This window comes from Camarhynchus parvulus, chromosome 5 (assembly GCF_901933205.1).
Source record: "Camarhynchus parvulus chromosome 5, STF_HiC, whole genome shotgun sequence".
Lineage (NCBI taxonomy): Eukaryota > Metazoa > Chordata > Aves > Passeriformes > Thraupidae > Camarhynchus > Camarhynchus parvulus.
In genome coordinates, this window is record NC_044575.1 from 40,047,109 (window position 1) to 40,062,719 (window position 15,611).

The 15,611-nt window shown below is 39.4% G+C and overlaps 1 protein-coding gene across 2 annotated transcripts in view; it reads right to left on the reverse strand.

Annotated features, from left to right (window-relative positions):
• Nucleotides 1–825: 825 nt before the first annotated feature.
• Nucleotides 826–15,611, reverse strand: part of SPTLC2 (serine palmitoyltransferase long chain base subunit 2) — a 74,826-nt gene continuing 60,040 nt past the window's right edge. For both annotated transcript variants that reach the window (XM_030948772.1, XM_030948773.1), the window contains exons 10-12: nucleotides 14,088–14,223; nucleotides 11,935–12,064; nucleotides 826–6,894 (exon numbers count right to left, since the gene is read on the reverse strand). In XM_030948772.1, the coding sequence (XP_030804632.1) occupies nucleotides 6,775–6,894; nucleotides 11,935–12,064; nucleotides 14,088–14,223 (386 nt within the window). In that variant the 3' untranslated portion in view covers nucleotides 826–6,774. The remainder of the gene's footprint in view (nucleotides 6,895–11,934; nucleotides 12,065–14,087; nucleotides 14,224–15,611) is intronic.

Consider the following 15,611-nt stretch of genomic DNA (forward strand, 5'->3'; position numbering starts at 1 on the left):
TGAAAAAATTCTTAGGGAACGACACTGAAAGGAGGTTTTGCAGCCTACTGACGAGAAGTGCCAGTGCACAGTCCCAGAAAGGGAGACCTAGAAGGGAAAACCCCAACATTTCTACAGCAGCCTTAGCACAAAGCTGCAAATCACCTGGGCCCATTTGTGTACCCACAGCTAAAATGAGGACCTGCATCTCCTGTTCAAATACCGACATCTGGTTTATGCAGACTTAGAGCTGAAATGAATGGAAAGAAATGTTTAAAACAAGACACAAACTGCAAGACAGATGTGAGGTCAAGAATCCCATGCGAGATGGATCAAGAAGCCCTTTCAAATATCTCATTAGCAGCACAGCAGCTGAGAGCAGCCTGACACTCTTAACAGCACCCAAGGGTAGCAGCCTAGCTTTCAAGCACAGCAGCTTTTTGGGGCCAGCACTGAGCTAGAGCAGGCACTCATCGTGGGAGTGCTGCACATCAGCAACAGCAGCTACGACTGCAGGCGTCTTTCCACAACAGAAGCGACTTTTCTAGACTGCACATCAAAGCTCCTGCTGTACGATGGACCAGAGACTGCCAAAAACCAGCTAAGCATCCATCTCTCATGCAAGGTTTCCTGGCTCTAGAGTACAAGGCAAGAGGGGAACAATGATCTGAGCTCTCAAACAGGCGATGGTGTTACCCAGTCGTTCCAGTATAAAACTCATGTGTTGAAGTTTTTTGAGGTTTTTATTTTGGGGGTGGGTGGGAAAAGGACTGGGAAAGAAGAGAGAGTTCAGTCTCCTTAATAGGGAAAAGCCTCACTAAGAAAAAAAATGCCAAAATCATGATATAGTGGTTTTTTAAAGTCTTTATTATGCAGAACATAGAATATATTTGAATGAATTTTTTCCCCAAGCATTTTTTTCTCCAGTGTTTTTTTTAAACATGCATTGTTACCTTTTTAAAGCCAATGTACCATCCATTTATCTTTTTCCCTGCCCACAAAGCATCCATATTCATGTTAATCACAAGTGTAAAAAAAATTAGACATCTGGCATAAAATATTTTGGGAGGGGCCCATTTAAAAATTTTATCTAAAATGTCTTATCTACAAAAAAATCCAATATATATGTACATTATAGCAACACAGAGGCATAAGAATACAGTGCAATTTAAGATGAAGTGCTGTGACTTGGTAATTCTGCCCAGGGCTTGTGGAAATGTGGGCCACCATTGGCTTTGGGGCTGCTCACCTAAAGCCTCAGGCTCCAGCATTCCTCAGTTCTCTCTCAAGTGGGTCTGAAGTTAATATTGGGAGGCTAGAGATGCATTAAGCTTAATAAACCATTAGGGGGTAGCAGAAATACTGCCTGAATAGGATGAGCTTTGGCAAAAAAAAAAAAAAAAAAAAAAAGAATGTTTACAAAGGTCAGATGGCTTGGTGCATGTTTCACCTCACTGTGGGTATTTCTGGAACGGCACCAAGCCTTGGCATACTCATGTGAGACCTGTTCACCTACCTCTGAGGAAACGAATTTGCTAGCTGCCACTGGTTCTGAAGTCCCTGTCTCAGTAAGTCTCCCACTTTGAGCAGCCCAGGAACAAGTTCCCGATGGGAGTACACAGAACTATGTAAGCTGCACAGGAACATCGGTGCAGAGAACTGCACTATTTCGGCTCCCACGTACAGACATCCCCTTAAACAGCTGCTAGCCAGGATCACACATAAATTGGGTTTTGAACCTCTCCCTCCCAAGAAAACAGCAGTAAAAACTGCTTAACTAAGAGCACCGAGTATTCTTCCGTGGGGTAAAATCCACTGCATTCTTCAAGGTCAGGCTTAATTTTAATTCTTCATACCAAGAATCACAGTTTAAGGCCTTCAACACACACCACAGTCATCATCTGCTTCACCCAGCCCCATTTGGGGATATAAGCACAACAGCTCCAATGTCTGAAACAAATGCTTCTCTTTTCAGTGAAAGGTAAAGCACAATACTTCACACAACCACTTTATGTTTGTGCTCTAGTATTACATCTGAATCCTTGAACAGGTGAACAACTGCAAGGCTGGGAATGTTTACAGGAACACAAAGCCATCGGAATGGCATTGGAGATTTTTTTTCTTTTAAAACCATGTTCAGGTTATGCAGGTCAAATGACTCGTGCTTTTCCCAAATAGTGGTGCCATGCCAGCTGGGTGTCAGGTCCAGCACCAAAGCCACCAATGCACCAGCCAAGGGGTCATACTAAGCACTCCTGAACAGCTCAGCACTTCACTAGTGCTAAAATAGAACAGACTGCAGGTGCGTCAAATCTCCATGCAGAAGGTGCCATCCACACAGATCCCAGCATGCCTGACACTTTCATAGGCTGAATATAAACTGTAAAAATAATATATTTAAACTGCATACATTCTGACTGAGCATTGTATATTGGGATACATTTCCACAAGTTTCCTTCTCTGTGATGCAGCTAGGGGGCTCGCGCATAGTGCTCCAGATCCAGTGCTGCATGGTGTTCTCTTAGATGAAATGAAGAGTCATGCTCATGCTTTCTTCCAACCTCTCCTATGACCTCCCTGAATGGATAACATGGCTTCTGAACAAGCAAACAGCTGTAGGCCAAATGCTTTTCACAGGAAAACAAATCAAAATTTGCACGGAAGGAGAAGAAATACTTACTTGGTGTGGAAAAGTTTTAGAGGAGTGTCCATTCAGGCACTGAAAACTGCACTCCTGATTTAGGGATACTTGTTCAAGTACACATGAAAGATCCCTGCACAGCTGAAAATAAGCAATGATTTACTACCCCTTTTCTCCATCTCTGCAGTATCAGTCCTTCATCCACACAGTACAGAATTGCTGATTTTATGGGCACATTTCCCTTGCCTGTTCTTTGTGAAGGTGCAGCTCTGATAGTGAGTATCACATCTGCACTCTTAGAGGAAACAGCAAGAGGAGGATGGGTAATGCAATCCCTTCAGATGTTTGGTCAACTCGCTCCTGAGTCTTTGCCTAAAGCAGAAGCATACTCCTACACCCACAACTCAAGAACCAGAACTGTTCATTAAGGATGCTACTTAGAAGGGAAAAGATAGAGCAACTAGAGAGTTAAGTAAACCATATACATACTATACAAAAGTTTGTGTTGAGTAAAAAACAAAAATGAAGGCCCTGAATATTCTGACACAAAAAATTAGTTTCTTCTCTGCCAAAGAACTAAAGGAAAACTATGAATCAGGTTCCTTAAGACAAAGATCTACTTGGGAAAGCTAGTTTCTAACAAGAAGCAGATCTCCCACTCTTTGCTGATGCTCAGTAATAGGAGCTTCTCAATTTTCTTACAAGTGAAAGAATATGGCCATTAGCCTTAAAAATAGTAATGGTTCTAAACTCTTCACTCTGCTCAAGAGAGGCAAAAACTTGCTTGCTTAGTTCTTCAGAGATGTACTAGGAAGGTAACTATTGTATATTTATGAGTAAGTTTAGCCAATATACAGTACTGAGCAAAATCCTTTGTTCAAAAGCAGCCTTCATTTTCTTTTCAATTTTGCATCTCTTAAGAAATACCAGGAGTCATTTTCAATTAGAATGTCTCTGAAAAGTTGGCAGGGACTGAAGTTTTATTTCTTAAGCAGCTTTTCTTCCTTTGTGATCTCTCAAGATTGGTTCTTTCATTCATTTCTACTGCCAGGAGAAAAAGGAGACAGATTTCTGGTCAGTACATAAATATCAAAGCAGCCATCCATCCTACACATACTGTGACAGCATACATGCTGTAGGTTTGCCTAGCACAAACCCTTATTGGAGTTTTTTCAGTAGATGCAAAAAGGTTTTCTTGGCTTTCAAGCTCATTGAATTACTGAATTAAAAGTGTGAAATCTTGGGCTTAACTCTTACTTTTTCAGAAGCAGTTTCAACAGGTTTCATAGTTTTTACCAAACTTTGGCAAAACAGCTTCTCTTGAACAAAGGGCCTCAGAGAGGAGTGGGGGGGTTTGCTTTCCAAAAAGGATATGGCAAGGTTGAAATGTAACCAAGTACTTTGCAAATGCTAACTGCCAGAATTATTTCTGAAGTGCCTTTGCAACTCAAAATTCAAAGTTATATGCAGACAGCATGACACAGCAGACAGATACTAAAAGGCAGAAGCTTGAACACAATTTCCTCAACAAGTGCAACTAGAAACCAAATGGACACTAGTAATTTTTGAACACTATTTCAGAAGTATTACACAGGATTTATCTATATTATGAAGGTTTTTCCAGATGCTTTTCTCCCTTCCAAAGACAAGCTGCTCTAAAACTGATTCCCAGAGACAAGGTTAAGATTCAACACTTGTAGAATCTCTGATAACACACTTCTAAATTAATACATCACAGTTTCCAAACTGAGTCGGCTACGCAGCAGACAAACGCACTGTGCATTTGTGAATGCTTAAAACCAGCTACCTACTGATCCAAGCCTTTAAATTGATCAGTTTGTCTGCTCTTAAACCATTTCATGATCAAGTTAATAGGATCAGGGCTCATGTCAGGGCTTCCTGTACTAACCTCCTCTTGTTCCCTAGTGCAATCCAGAGAGGAAAAAAAAAAATCAGTAAAGCTTCTTGAAGTCAGAAAGCAGGTAATCTGCTGGAATGTTAGATCTAGTCCTGGGCAGAACGTGGGTGAGAAAGTAAGCTCAACTAACTGCTGTTTATTAACTCTGCCTGAACACATGAGACTATTTCATAGCTATCCAAGCTGCACATACAGACTTCTCAGATTCTGCACTCACTCAGCTCCAGAAGAAGAGCCAACCAACATTAATGGACCAAGACAGAAACAGTTAACTGGACCTATTTTCAAACAGTCAGTTTCAGTTCTTCTCATATAATTAAATTTCTGAAATTCAATGGTAAAAAAATGAACCAGTGTTTTGAAGTTCCATTACATTAAAATGTAACAAGATCTATAAATGCATGAAGTTAGATAGTCTATAAAATAAAAACCAATTCTCCTTTAACTCACCACATGTATTTGCAGAACTGCTTGGTTGTAGTGGCCAAAACACTCCCTCCCTGTTAGCTGCAGAGTGAACAGTAAAGAACTTCAAAAGAATTTTTTTTTCAGCACCACACAAAGAGCTTTGAGTTGCTCTCTGCTTTAGTATTATGATGATCAGTCTGTTTCTAAAACCCCAGTAACCTGCAAAAAGTATTTTGCTAACCCAAACTGAAGAGCTGGCCCAACCCAACTGACACAATGTTAATATTTTACTATATTTGCACAAATCATGTATGTCTAAATATAAAATACAGAAACAAACTATACTGCATTTGACTAATTTAAAACTTTTGGTACCTTTTTGTTGATCCATTCTGTTCACTGAAAGAATTCAAGATGTAAAGACTAAGTAGCAGACCAGTTCTAAGGTGTCTTAGAGCAAAGACATCTATTTGAAACACAGGGACAGTATGAAACTTGCAAATAAAGACTTCAAATAGCAATTGGCTCAGTGAACACTCATTTGAGCAGTGTTGATCAGTAAGTAACAGAAGTACAAAAGAATAAAAATATCAAACTAAATGCAATTGTGAGGACATTCTCTCTCTTCAGGGAAGACTTACAGATATGCAGCTGGCAATGGGGACTTTGCTGGCCAGCCAAAATGTAATGTATGACTGCAAGACTCAAGCTATCCATATGCGTAACAGGGCCAGTGAAGAACACCTCACAGATGACAAGAAACAGTGAGCTAGCACAGCAAGGGCAGCAGTCTTTCACAGATCTGCATGAAATAGATGGTTCTCCTAATCATCACCCCTTGTATAGGCCTGCTTATTGAGGGGGCTTCGTCTTAAGACTAACCATGAGACTTGCTCTTGTTTGTTTAAACCCAAAGGCTCCCTTCTGGGGCTTAGTGACTTGTTCATGACTTTATGATAATTCCAAAGCAAGAGAAACTAACCTGAAGATGAGAAAGCAACACATATACAACCCATATTTTTTCTTTTTTTAAACAGAAGTATTAAAAACAAACCAAAACAAACCCCTCTCCATCACTTACCCTCTATCAAAAGGACAATTAGTGTCAAAACCAGGAGACAATCTGGTATCCATACTGGGAAGGAAAAGAGGCTACAGTTCCAGAAGTCCTTCTGCCTGTGGCTTACAAAACTAAATAATGTTTGGGAACAATGGTCCTGTCAGCGACATGTCAACAACACATTTATTTTAAAAAGGCTAAATTCAAGTTTTAAACATAAGTAACTGCAAATGAAAAAAAAACCAACTTTGGTTGATTATCCATCTTGTTAAATATGTCAAAGTTAGCAATCAACAGTTTCTCTAGGAAGTCTCCAGAAACAGACAGGTCAGCTCATTCCTAATTGGGAAGATCAGACACCTAGCAGTGACACTGAAAATGCTGCCATGCCAGCGTCACACATGCTCACAACATCTCAGCCAGCATTTGGGAGGCTAATGGTGCATACAAAGTCTGAACTAATCAGCCACAGCCAACTTAGGTTGCTGTGAACTCATTGAGACAAATAAATAAAAAAAAAAGCAACAAGGAAAAAATAAAGCCAAGCACCTCTAGGGCCAGACCCTGAAGACACAGAAATCAAAGAATTTTTTTCTCTTCTCCCTATTTACAAAATGCCATTTAGAGCTGATGTGGCCACTTCAGTATTGTGAGAAAATGTCTCTTATACTAAGCAGTCATAAGTGTGTTGTTCACGGATGCTGTGGCCTGAGTGCCACGGAGTGTCCCCTGGGGTGTGTCCCTCCCTCTGAGGCACATGGAGGGAGTTCAGTCTTCTGTTTCTTCATATGTGGTCTCGTCAAACGGCCGGTCCAAGAGAGGTACCAAACGGCGACGGGAATATTTCAGTTGCAAAAGGTCCCCAACTTCATTGATTTCTTTTAAAGCCTGACAAAGAGATCACAGTAGATCAGCAGAGGAGACAGATGCAAGTTATCCACACACGTTCCTTTATGCATGACTGCAGACTACTCTGACAGCCATTTTACTTGAGATTTTACTGTGCTAGAAGCCAGCACCTTCAGAAGTGAATAGGATTTTTTTTTTCATTTTAGCATTCAGAAATGTTGAGACCGCATATACAGCACTGGTCACTTTACTGAGAGTGCCTGTGCATCCACCTGACTACTCCAGCTCCAGAACAGGATTGTAATATCCAGCAAACCCCGTGACTATTTGTAGATAAATAAAATAATGTTCTTCTCTTCCTGGAGGTAATGAAGCTAAAATAGAAAAAAATTTACATTTTGTTTGAGGTTTGACTCCTCCTTATGTATCATTCAGTTTGAAAGTAACCTGTGTTACCAACCGTGATCTATTGTATTTTTTTAAATTGCAAAATAGCAAAGACAAACTATAATAGTGAGCTAACAAGTTCTATAGATGCATTTGTTATACCTACATTTGGTTAATTTGCATTGTCCATATACAACTACAGATGAAAGCTGTGTGTCATATGGCACAGGAGATTTTTGCCAGACAATCCAAGGAAAGAAAAATAAAAAGTTATTCTAGGCAGGACCCTAAGCATTTTCTCCTTGGAAAGCAAGTCCCACTGAGGTTGCCACAAAGACTGCATTCAAGCAACTGATGGCCCAGAACATTCTACTGAATTAGCACAGCCTTTCACTATTTTGACCTGAACTCAAATATTATGAAGTTTACCAGAGATCAAACATCTGCTTGCGTAAGAAATGAGGGAAGTCCCAGCTCAGTTAATCATACTTCCATTATGTTGCAATCTCTGATAAGACATTGGTCCACACACAATAGGGTCTGTTAAAAGCCAAATCCTAAACTTCATTTCTCTACAGAACACTCCTAGAGCAAACTACAAAATAAATCAGTTGCTGCACACAAATCTGTGATAGCACATGATGCTAGTTATTTTATATAGCCAAGTGACAAATATTAATTCAGAAGATCACTTTCAGGTCCAATATGATTTTTTTGTAATTCAAAGGTTGGCATTCTTTGCTGCCTTGAATTGCAAATTTATTGAGATAAGTACATTCAGCATTGCTTCAGAATGTCACTAATTCAACACTGATGCTCCAATCTGCGTCAAATGCTTGTCTCTTGAGGACAGTTGGAAGATGGGGGTTAATAGCTCAACATGTTTTTTCTTCCTAGATGGATAGTTCAAGTTTTTGTTTCTTTAAACAATGGCCCTTCATGCTTGTTATATCTGGCAGCAAAAACCTCTGCACTCTAAAATCTGGGGGAATGACAAACCCAGAAGTTGGACCTCGGTAAAAACAAAACAAAACAAAAGTGTGGGCACAGTCTGCCAGAGCCTTAAGTAAAGATCCCATATGGAAGCAATTTAAAGCTGAATTTCTGTTGAAAGAGTATGTTAACTGTTATTCTTGAATGCAGATTTAGGATTTTATTAATTTAAAACAAAAAGGACCATGTGACCAGCAAAGACTACAAAGGAAATGGCATTGGTGTACTCTGACTTTAGGAGAGTGTAATATATTTTTCATCATTGAAAAGAAAGCACAGCCCACAGTGATGCAGGTTATGAGGGACTTCACTCTGATCCTAAGCCAAATATTTTTAGGCAAGGAAGTTTTATTTACATAAAACAGTTAAAATTTTAACTAAGTACTATTTCTCATCGTGTGGTTGTATTTAATAAGAACAAGGAAGCATTACAAATATCATTATTTGCAAGAGCAGCCTCTCTTCCCTGTGCTGCAAACCTGCTTAAGTTTTGTTTAAAAAAATACCACAAGAGCCCCAGTTAGCATCCATGAATACAGAGATGGGACACCAAATTGTCTCCTCTGTTGGTGACTTGAAGAAGCTGTCTGCCAGCTCTCCCCAAGTCCATTCATTTTAGTTCCTCCTCCTCCTGGATATTGCTGCCACAGTTAGCAAGAGGGATTAGACCTGAGGTCTGCCTTAATGATTAGCTGCCTGAAATCAATCCCTTTTCACTGCATCGCAAGAAAACACTGCACAAAGTCACTGACACAAAGACTTGCTCCTTATTAACTCCTCTTGCCAATGTTCTGGGTTCTGAGCATGCAGCTATTTTGAACCATAAAGGGGGTTATGCTAACTTGGAAAAAAGCCTCCACATACTGAGCTAAATCAGGATTTCTTCATTCACTTCAAAATTCACACCTCATTTTGTTCTGGATTAATTTTCTTAGCAGACAAGCTCTAATATATTGAACAAGCATTTCCTCAATTTAGTACATTTAACACTTACAGACGTACTCTAGCAATGACTCTTACATTAAGCGCACAAAATTTGAAACATTTTTTGGAAAATGCAGAAGGAACTGACAGGAAAATAGGTTTTTAAAGCAGAGTAATAAAAGTTACAGATAGATTTTGGAAGAGTGCAAATGTGGTATTTATACAGACCCTACAAAATCAGCTTATTATGGCAAAGGCCCCAGCTAGTCACTAAAAGAGAAGACCAAGAACCTAACCAACTGTAAAATTGCACAACTGCTCAGGTAGTGCCTGCACATCACGTTTGTACAGTTTCAGTTTTAGAAAGAGTATGTCAATTATGCAATATTATTTAGAAAGAGTATGTCAATTTACAGCAATATTATTTCAGAGACTTCAGTTTTCTTTATTTTCCTTCCTCCCATCTCTTATCCATTCATTCCTGCTCCATGCCACCTGTCCCAGAAGTTACTGCTCCCTCATTTGTGTCAATGAACTCAGGTCTATTACCCCACTCTGAGCCAAGTCTAATGCTATTTATTTTACACAGGGCAAAAGGAAGCAAAGGAGAGGGTCTCCTCTGAAAGTACTGGTCCCAAATCTTTATTTGGAACAGAAACAACTAAATTGAGATATTTAAGGGAAGAGTAGCAGGACAAGTAGCTGGGAAGGAATTCCTTAAGCAGTCTCTTGTTGGAGTGTTAGGGAATCTCTCACAGGCAGAAACAACTCAGGAGCAGCAAGTACAGCACTGCAGATACACGGCAGGGTGATCCTACTCAATGACACTACACAGACATTATAAAACTGCTCACACCACACACTACCTTACTATTTTTTAACAGAAATTAAATTTTAAAAGCGTGTAATTTTAAACTGTTGATTTTTATGTAAGTTCTGTAGCAGTCAAGTGTGAAAAGGTTGAGTCTATTTTTTTAAGAAGACATTAGTAAATATCTCTTAGATATCCTATTTGCTGTTCACAATTTGAAGTGTTACCACCTGATCATATTTGGGCATGAGGCATGATTTCCCCTTCCTAACTCTGTTACTACTCCCAAACACCTTGTCCAAAAAATGTTCAAAAATAATTTCAAGATTGTTTTCTCCACAGTCTTCTCAAGATAAAGGCAAAGCTTTTCAACCTGCAATTCCTTACAGCTTTTTGCCCTTCTTCAAGAAGAAGGTGACATTGGCTGTCTTCCAGTTCTCAGGAGTCTCCCCCAGCCATCATGAACTCTTTCTCCAAAGATGATAATCAAGAGCATCCTTGCAGTGACAGCAAACTCCCTCAACACTTGTGGATGCAGCTCATCAGGTCTCATGGACTTGTGCATGTGGATTTTGTTTAAATGTTCCCTTATTGGAGCCTCCTTCACACCAAAGGTAAGTCTTTACTGCTCCATACTTTTCCACTAATCTCATGGTCTCAGGATTCCTAAGTCTCACCAGGAGACTGAGACAACAAAGGCACTGAGTACCCTTGCCTCTTGCATGCATTTCTCACCTGATTTCCCTGTGCCATTCAGCAGCAGTCCTCCATATTTTCTTTACTCTTTCTCTTGCTACTAATGCCCCATAAAAGCTCTGCTTGCTGCATTTGATGTCCTTTGACAGACTGAGTTCCAGGTGGGCTTTGGTTTTCCTGACCCCATCCCTGGTCACCTGTCTGTGCCTGCACCTCTTATACACTTTCATTATATATTTTTGTTGGTTTGTTCATCCATGCAGGCTTCCCATCACATTTCCTCTCCTTTAAGTCAGGATAGATCATTCTTCAGGGAAGGAGTGGGGAGGAAAAATCAATTAACTGTCCTGGACACCTCTGCTCTTTAAGACTGTATCCTATGGGATTCTTTCAAGTAGTCTCTGAATAGGATAGAGTCTACTCTTACGAAGTCCAAATTCATCACTCAACCTAGTTTATATTCTGAGTCACAGACCTTAAAAGTGGGGAAAAATGTGCAATGCAGAACTTTGGCAGTGCGTAAGACAGCCTAAGTACACATGTCCATGAAAAAAGATTATTCAGAAGACTCAAAATTGAATGTAGCTACCACACCAAGACATACTAAGAATAGTGAGACTTATTCGTAAAATCCTCTTTCAACTCTGTTAGAGTTGAAACCACCATCCTTACTTTTTGAAGGCAGCATCTCCCAGCTGTGATGCAGGCCTCCTTTGAGGGGACCTCCACTCCCCCTGCAACTGCCAGTAAGGGTAAGTAAGGCACTGCATGTGGTACAGACTCACTAGGGCAGGGACATTTAAGATACAGTGCTCTGAACAGGAATAGTAATCTCTGGAATAAAAATTCTCACTAGTAATCATATTATTCCTTTTGAGAGGAATATAAATGTTTAGGAGATTCTCAGGCCTTTTTTTTTTCTTACCATTAACATCTGGGTCAGAAGATGCAAAATATTTCCTTCTAACAAGTTCAATGCAAGGTATAGCCTTTAAAGAGGGTAAAAAGCATTGTCTCACAGCAATGAGACTGTCTCCTTTTAAAATAGGACAAGAAAAGTCCTGAGATTTACTCTAAGCAGCCATTCCACACTGTTACAACAAGGAAAGAGATGGAGTCATTGCCAGCTCTGCTGCAAGGGCTTTGAAGGTTAGGTTCAACCATGCTGTGTACCAAACATTGAATCAGTGTACAAAACCCAGACAATTGTTGTATCTGTTTATTAGCAGGCACAAGCAGAAGGAAGACAAGATGAGAGAGACACTTACTGTATCAAGCATCTCTTTGGTATGAGCTGCAGACAAACAGAACCTGGCTCTGGACTCGATGATGGGGGTGGCAGGGAAGCCCACAACCACAACACCGATGTTCCGCTTCAGCATCTCACGGCCAAATGCGCTGCCAGGGAGAAGGAGACAGTCACAGTTATTCCAGTGCTGGCAAAGCAGGAGCTGAAGGACTCGGTATGGTAACTCATACAGGCCTCTGCTGCAGCAAGGCTGGCACACCACAGTTTGGAGCTTCCAGTGCTTTCTTTTTAGAGGCAGAAAGGCCTGCTCACAAAAGCCTTTTTTAAATTCAATCCCAAGGTGGTCCTTCTCAAAAGGTTTCAGTGTATTAAGTTCTAACAAAGATGAAAGATTATATGTGGCAGAGACTGGTCTTTTAGCGGGCTGTTTCTAAATGGATTTGTAACCTAAGCTTGGAAATCTTTCCAAAAGGAAAGAGTGATTTTGGCTCAGAAGTTTGACTGCACAAGGAACCCCTCATGCTGCAATGCCCCAAAGTGGATGTTTCTGCAATTTCAAGATATTTTTTTTTCATGAATTTAATTTTATTAAAGTACATTACTGCATCACAGAATGCACCACTTTATAAGTATCACAGGAACCACTGAATCACCAGAGTAAATTGAGATATGCTAATATGATACCTAATATTTTTAAGGAAGGTGCAAAAATATCATGCGACTGTCACTCACTATCTTCAGCAAAACAAATTCTTAAGGAGACTAAAGAAAGTAGTGGCTGTGACTTATACAATGAGAGGGACAAAGATCTCGATCGGATCTGTAACGGCAGTGCAGTTGGGGGTGTTTCTACAGGCCACAGGAAACGATTAATCCTTTTTAACAGACCTTGTTGTGAGAAGTAGCAATGAACTTAAGAGGCTTATAAGGACATATAAAATAACATTCTTCTACTAGGTCTTTATATTTTCTGCCATAACTGTTTTCCTTATAAATAGGAGCATCCTGATACACTTCATTTTGTATCCATTTATTACTCTAAAACTATTTTAAAAATGGGGTACAAGGGACAAAGAAAAGATCAAGTAAATCCAATGCAGATCCTAAGGGCCAACTCTCATCAGAGTCCTCTGTTCTTGCTCATTTTAAGTAAGATACTAGCCCAACTACTCAGCTAATAAATATTTCCATGAACACTTCCAAGGAAAAGATTTTATTGACTGGTAGAGAAGCTGGGCAGTGGAAACAGCTGCCTCTGTGTGCTGGATATGTAGTCTGCAGCACCCATAAAGGTAACAGGCCTTTTAAAACTCTTTTACACTGAGAAGGGTGGAGAACGAGGGTATCTAGCTTCATTAAAAGTGCCAGACTGAAGCCTGAGCTAGTCAAGTACCAGAGATGTTGAGTACAGCGTAAAATGAAATTATGTTTTCCAAATTTGAAAGTGTTGATTGAGCACTGCATTATACAGACCCTGAAGAGTAGCGATCAAAGCCAAGCCATCCTTGAAATCAGGTTTTTGTTTATTTTGAAAAAAATTTCAATATATACTTTATGTATCCTCCTTGCAGAATTTTAGCCTTAATTATCCACACAGCACCCCACAAATCTGCAAGAATTTATAAACCTATGTGCTACAGTTGTTTTAGTATTTACAATACCAATGCCTGAGTGATTATATCTAGACCTCTTAAAAACTTGGAATTCATTAAATACATGTTGTTGTGTCCCATTATGTTCCATCCCCGCTGTTTTTCCTTTTCTAATTTTCAAAGTTCATCAATGAAAATGTTGGCTCCTTCTGATCCAGGAGCTAGTTGAAAGACTACCTCCAGTTACTTTTATAATGTTAATTTCCATTCAATTTCAGTTCCCCTTTAGCGTATTTATACACTTTACATATAAATATAATGGAAATACACAACCCAACCTTTAAAACGGGACACATAGAGGCAAAATTGCTTCCCCAAAGTGCTTTCTTGATGCCCCCCAAGCTACAAGCCTCAATTTCCTCAAGATCACTTATGGAAATTCCCGTATTTTATAGGACTCAGTAGTGATCATAAAAGCAAAAATCAAACAAATCTTTTCTTATATTTAGAAAACTCTTCATATTCTTATACCAAGCTAGCTTTAAAGAAGATGGGGAAGAAGTTATGCAGTCAAACATACCCAATTTTTGCTGGCATGTACAGCATCAGAGGCACAACAGGGGAATCTTCATTTCCATAGATGATAAAGCCCATCTCTTTCAGTCGTCTCCTGAAATATCTCGTGTTCTCTGCTAGCTGCTGCACACGTGCTCTCCCTAGAAAAAAATGAAGGTGAGACTGAACTCAGTTGCCATAACTCACATCCATAACTGCAATACAAGACCTCAAACTAAAGTACAAGACATTAATGTCTTGCTTGTGCTTATGGAAGCATTAAAAATAAATGCAAATTGGGATTTGTACTTTCTTCTCCTTCATGTAACCAAGATTAATCATGCATTTTCTGACAAGTCTGAATGGACCAGGAAAGGCACATCAAGTCCAAGCACTGCCTAGTTTTTCTGTATCAGACTTTCTTTCAATCAAGAAGTAGCTGGCAAAAAAAGGCAGTTACTTGCTTTTAAACAAGATTCAAAGTTTTCTCAGAGTTTGCTTACACTATGAATAATTATTATAAATAACCTATTTATCAATTAATTAAATTCTAGCCTAGCACACTATACTATGTTCTTGTATTGCCCAGATAAAGGTTCACATCATCTCACTTAAGCAGATCATAATACATTTCTGATCAACTAATACTCTAATGTGCTTATGAGATTAAGCACTATGCCTTTGATGAGACTATAATAAGCAACACTTAACTTACTTAAGTGTTACTTACTGTCTCTGGTCCACGAGTATATTTCTGGATAATTGATTACCCAAACACTGCCCTGCCCAGGCAGGTGATTGAGAAACGGAACCATTAAATGTACAGCATGCAGATCTGTGCCACACAGTGAAGGAGGCTGCTAGACATTCATCATCTCCCTTTAAGTTGTAGATAACATAAGGTGATTAACTAACAGGAATGCCAGGTCTCAAAGAAACATCCAACAACCACACAGCTCTGCTCCAGGCCAGAACAAATGTAATTTTAAGAACCTACATAGTATATGTTGCCAAGAGTATCAGACATTCCGCCCACAACCATGCAATCAAAAGCAAAACCCCACCAAAGGCATAGCATAAGAAAAAAAGGTGAAACCTGTTAAGTTTGCAAAACTTGGCCTATCATCAGTAGGTAGAAGCTGGTATTTTCAATAGCACTGACTGCCACTTAAGACATCTCTTCTTCTCCATTAACAGTATTATTTCTTAATCTTTTCTCTCCCAGAGTTTCTCCAGAAGCTTAGTTCCTCTTCCCCAAAAAGCAGTAAGATTTCAGTAAAACACAAAGGCTTCTTGAACTTATGAAACTACATTTTTAATTTATTCACATCAGATCCTCTGCTGCAGACCCAGCTTTCTTTTGTGTTTCCACACCAACTATTTGGTCATTTTAAATAACCCAGACTGCAAAATGAAGTTTAGAATAAGAAACTCAATAAAATTAAAATAACCAAGCTAACTACAAGATACTAAAAATAGTGGGCCAAAAGCCACTACTTGCATTTCTAATATTGAGGCAATCAATAAATACACAAGTGTCCACAAGAAA